Raw genomic sequence first — 5,676 nt, forward strand, 5'->3', positions numbered from 1 at the left:
CGCCGCGTGCCCCGCGCCCGCCGGCCGCGCCGGCTGCTGCCCCTGCGGCAAGCGGCGGCGCAGCGAGGTGGGCGCGTCCCGCGGGCCGGCGCCGCCGCCGCCTGCGGAAGCCGGGCGCGGAGACCCGCGGGGCGGTCGCGATCGCGCGTGGGCCGGGCGGGCGGCGCCCAGGATGTAGAGGCGGCGGCCGCGCAGGGCACGGCCGGTGCCGGCACCCCGAGCCCGCCGTGCGCGGGGCGCAGCGGGCGTGCGGCCGCGAGAGGGCTGCGGCGGGGCTGAGATGCCCAGGCCGGGCAAGAGCTCGTACAGCGACCAGAAGCCGCCCTACTCCTACATCTCCCTGACGGCCATGGCCATCCAGCACTCGGCCGAGAAGATGCTGCCGCTGAGCGACATCTACAAGTTCATCATGGAGCGGTTCCCCTACTACCGGGAGCACACGCAGCGCTGGCAAAACTCGCTCCGCCACAACCTCTCCTTCAACGACTGCTTCATCAAGATCCCGCGCCGCCCCGACCAGCCGGGCAAGGGCAGCTTCTGGGCGCTGCACCCGGACTGCGGGGACATGTTTGAAAACGGCAGCTTCCTGCGCCGCCGCAAGCGCTTCAAAGTCCTGCGGCCCGAGCACCACCTGCCCGGCGGCGGCGGCGGCGGCGGCGGCGGCGGCGGCGGCGGCGGCGGCGGCGGAGCGGGCGGCCCCGGCCCCGGCCCCGGCAAGCCCCCGGCGCCCGCCCCGCACATGGTGCACTACTTCCACCCGCCGCCACCGCCGCCGCCGCCGCCGCCGCCCCCGGGCAAGGTGCCGGGGCTGGCGGGCTCCGAGGCGGCCGTGGCCGCCGCCGCCGCCGCCGCCGTGGCCGTGGGCAGGCTGCCGCAGTTCTCGCCCTACGGCAGCGGCCAGCCCTCGGGCTTCAAGCACCCCTTCGCCATCGAGAATATCATCGGCAGAGATTACAAGGGCGTGCTGCAGGCCGGCGGGCTGCCGCTGGCCTCGGTGATGCACCACCTGGGCTACCCGGTGCCCGGGCAGCTCAGCAGCGTGGTGAGCTCCATGTGGCCGCACGTGGGCGTGATGGACTCCGTGGCCGGCGTGCCCGTGTCCCCCGACTACGGACCCTTCGGGGTGCCCGTGAAGGCGCTCTGCCACCCGCCGGCGCAGACCATGCCCGCCGTCCCGGTGCCCATCAAGCCGGCGCCGGCGCTGCCCGCCGCCTCGGCGCTGCCCGCTCTGACCGTCGCCGCCGCGCAGATCTGCCCCGCCGCTGCTCCGGCCTCCGCTGCGCTCCTGGAGCAGACCGCGAGCAACCCCGCCGAGGGCAAGGGCTCCCTCCACTCCGTCCTGGTGCACTCCTAAGCGGGGCGGGGGGGAGACACCCGGGGCTCCCCGGGAGAGGAGGTAGGGACCCAGGGCGTGCGTGCGGCGCGGGAACTCCGCCGGTGTCATGACTGTATCCCTGCTGGTGTCTGTGTTTATATTGTGTACAATCAGATTATCTGAGCGCCAGGTCGCAGGTAAGAGCTTTTATCGTCGTTAAGTACCCTCAGTGGCCGAGAGGTGATGTGAAAAGTCGCAGCCGGGGCCGCTCCCGCTGCACGGCCCGGGGCGGCGGGGCTGCGGGTCGCCGGGGCTGGGCCGGGGCGAGGGGGAGGGCAAAATCTCCACCGAGCTCTGATTTTCCCGCTCCCCTGGGGATCAGGAATCCTCTGCCCCGCGATCCCAGAGATCCCGCTCCGGAAGGGGCGGCCGAAGCGGTTCCCTCGGGCCGCGGCGAGCTGCGGGGCATCAGGAAGTGTAAAGCTCACGGTTTAAAGAGGAAGCTTTAAATAGCTCGATTAATTAGTGGGAATTTAAATGACAACGGCACTGACGTCGAAGGGCTCTTTTAACTAACCATATCCTGTCCTTCCCCCTCCTACTTTTACATCCCATCTCAATATTTCACACTGGAGGGCAATGACTTAGGAGGGACTGAAGTGTGACCTGACCTCTAAATCTGTCAGTGGGTCTGAATTCCCTAGCTTCTCCTCAAAATAAATCCAGCCCTGCGATTCGTAGGTTGTGCTTTTCACATCACCTTTCACCACTCACAGATATCGCTATTTTATATGTGTTGCTTGGCGTGTTTTTTCCACGTGAGTGTGAACACTAGAACCTGCTGGATGGAAAAAAATCATAAAAATGTTTTTAAAAGTCTTCGGGAAAAGCACTTTACTGAAAACAGCCTTCCAACAGACGAGAGATCTGTATGAAGCACAGGAATCGGAAGTCAGAGAGCGATGCTCTGGCTGCTGAGTCCCAGCTGGTTTGTGAGTGATTGCTGCCGTACCCTGTCTGCCCTGCTGTACACCAATGTTCATTAAAGCCCATATATTCATTTGCTTCTGCTGGTGCTGCTGTTTAAAATACTCGCACTTACACCGGTTGAGCTGCCCCCGAGAAACTCGTGCTCGTAGTGTAGGTTTTCACCCCCGCCCCCAAACACACAGAGGTACTCAAAAGTTTCTTTTGGCGACAAAACCAGAGTGGGAAAAGGAAAGAAAACCTCATAGAGGTAAAGCGGTGCCGGAGAAATCCTCTGACTCGCTTCTACTTGCAGCTCAGATGTGAAGAGCCGGAGGTGGGGACTGAGGAGAGGATCCCGACCCCACTGGAGGCAAGGGCGGTTTTGGCACGGGTCTCGCTGGGTGCCGGATCGCAGAGGCTGACTGTGATTTACCCGCCTCACGCAGCCGGCTCCGCCGCGCCCCGGGACGCCAGACCGCACTCCCTAGGGGAAGGTACCCCGTGATAGAGTCGTCGTCCTTGGTGGACCTCGATGCAGAGAAATTTCGGCTAGGAAAAGCAAACCTGTTGCTTTCTCACTTGACGGCTGTCCAAAGTCTTCCCAATGCACACTGTTGGACGCCTTGAAATTCAACTGGAATTGTTCCTTCTGCTCTACAGAGGGGATTATTGATTAATTTCCGAAACTATAACGCTCCTAGCGCTGCAAAATACTACTACTAATCACTTAACGAGGCACAGACCTCTATCACAGTTTGGAAATTGGACTGGAAAAGGAATTGCCTCAAAAGTTTTACAGCCAGATAAACCGAGAAAGAATTTGATTCCGAAAGCAATTATGAAAATTCAGTGCTTCGCATTTCCTTTACCCGCTGACTTTCACTTTAGGCAGGAACCCAAGTCGATATTTCTGCAGCGAAAAACTTGACGCTTTTAAAGAAAGCAGTCCCTCGAATCGCGAATTGCGCTCGTTATATATCGCTCGATATATTTAAACATGTTCCACCGCTCTGGGCAAAGCAAGGTGTAGGCTGCTCTCTGGGGTTCTGAAGCATCTTTAGAAAGTCGGGTTTTCCCCTCAAAATGGTTTAAGGGGCACAGGAAACGAGAAAGCCGAAGCGCGAAAAGAAGTGGGACTCAACCTTGGGAATGATGTCTGGAGAGTTTAGAAGATTCTGGGCAATCTTCTAAACTTCTGCGCGCGGGAATTGTGTCCGGTTTCAGGAGGCGGCGGCGTTGGGGGCCGGCGGGCCCGGCCCCTTCGCCCCCCGGGCAGCGGCGGGCAGCGGCGGGCAGCGGCGGGCAGCGGCCGGCGGCTGCGGCGCTCTCGGTCCGGGCCGGGCCGGGGGAGGCGGCCGGAGCGCCGCGCTGCCCTGATGCCTGGACGGTGCTCGTCTGCGGCACCCTCAGGCGATGGCTCAGAGGCATGTTCGCAGGGCAAACGCGTGCCGTTCGGAGCAGGCTTTCCCCAAGAGCCGCAGCTTAGCGGAGAGGGGAGTTTGGGCCGTGGGTCACTCACCCAGAGGATTTAGTGCAGTTCCCCAGGCGGATGTCCGCACTTCACGGGACCGAAAGAACGATGCTCTTTTTCACAGTTCATACAATGAAAATTATACAGGTCAGAATGACCTGATAATTTCAGCCTGATGGAGGAAAAAGGCAAATTAATCAACAGAGAAATATTTTCTAAATAGATTATATATTTCTCCTTATTTTTAAGGAATCCATCTCTAAACATAGTCTTTGCAATGTTATATAAATTGTGTAGCAACGATCAACATTCCCAATATTTAAACAAAAACGGTCTCAGTTTTGCTCAAAAACATATTTTGGTACAAAACACAGAAAATTAAATAGCATCCTCTCCTCCAAACGGAAAAGCAGGGGTAAACTGGTGAAGGATAAGATTTTTACTTGATAAATCAAACAGGAAAACAAGCTCTATCCAGAGACTTAAAGACCCATAGACTTGCTAGACCATAGATTGCTAACTACAAGATTTTTCCTGTCTAATACACCAATACATCGCATACATACTGCTTGCCTTCCAAATAAAGTGCATGTATGTTCTGCAAAGAAAGGCAGTTGAGCCTCTACTGGGTGGGTGCAGACAGGATGGCCGCAAGGACAAGAAATAAATACAAGCAGGACAAGCATGATTAATTCTGGGATCATTAGACTGCCCAAAGTAGCAAAGTAAAAGTTAGTGTCAGGAGAATGGAGGCCTAGGGAAAGGAACCAATCCCAGCTCACTATGTTTCAGATTTCTTGCGGCTAATGTAGTGACTACTATTTCTACCTACGGCAAACTATTCCTAATCAGGGTGTAGTGGTGTATTATCAGTCCACAGAACATTCAAGTCCAGAAAAGCAATGCAAATGAAGTAAGGCTTTTAGAATTAAAAGTGTTTTATGGTCTGAAACATGATAACTGTTATGGTTTATGTATTCTGATCTCAGCGATACCTGCCACAATGTAGCTACCAATTTTCTCTTTGAAATTCTGGCTCCATTGAATCAATCTTGAATTATAACAAGCCAGAAATTATTTTGGGAAGCCTGCCTGGAATTTTGCCACTGATGTTTGTAGGAATCAACTTTTCCCCTTTATTTTAAGACTTTATTTTAAATCTTTACTCATAAAAAAAATTCATATTTATTAGCTTAAGCTATGCTCACCCCTGTAGGTACTTGAAATCTGTAAGCATCTCAGTTTTGAGAAATTCCATAGGTGGCTGTGGACATCTCAGAAATACTAAATTTTGCTGAACATGTGGTTAGATGAACCAGCTTTAGTTAGACAAACCAGGTATAATTTTAGACACTTCTGTCCTAAATACTAAAATATGCTGACTACAAGTCCCTAATCCTTGAAACAAAATCAAGAATCCAGTTAGATGCCAGCAGAAAAGGAGAACTGAGTACCTCAGGATGTTGATCTAAAAAAACTGAATGTTAGGCCAGGATCTGTTTAAATCTCCGCGTGATGAGGAAGGTGTTTTAAAGTTCACCTCCCTTTAACATTCACCTGTCTGTAGTCTGTAGGTAGATGCCATGTTTCTTTTAGGACCCTTTCCTGAAGATCCATACATATGCTATTTACCTGTTTAAAGAATCAATAGCCCTCTCCCTTTGCTCACACAGTGTGGCCACTGCATTGCCTGTACAAGACAGCACACTGGTTACAGCACTCATCTAAGTACATCCAATAGAAATCTGAGTTCAAGGTCACTCCAGCTCAAGAGGATTTAAATTCACATCTGTGTATCAATCCCGGTCAACTCTAAAATGGCACATGGAGAGGAGGAGTCACAGTCTCCTTTCAGTGAAGTTATGCCATTACGTAGCAACAAATGTCAGCTTCATGAAGCCTCAGATAAGCCACAGGGTCT

General features: G+C 54.4%; 1 protein-coding gene across 1 annotated transcript; it reads left to right on the top strand.

Moving 5' to 3' along the window:
* The first annotated feature begins 280 nt into the window (after nt 1-280).
* Nucleotides 281-1,354, top strand: FOXB2 (forkhead box B2). The gene has a single exon (XM_067316128.1). The coding sequence runs from the start codon at nt 281-283 to the stop codon at nt 1,352-1,354; it is 1,074 nt and encodes a 357-aa protein (XP_067172229.1).
* The last annotated feature ends 4,322 nt before the right edge of the window (nt 1,355-5,676 follow it).

This window comes from Apteryx mantelli, chromosome Z, assembly GCF_036417845.1.
Source record: "Apteryx mantelli isolate bAptMan1 chromosome Z, bAptMan1.hap1, whole genome shotgun sequence".
Taxonomy (NCBI): domain Eukaryota; kingdom Metazoa; phylum Chordata; class Aves; order Apterygiformes; family Apterygidae; genus Apteryx; species Apteryx mantelli.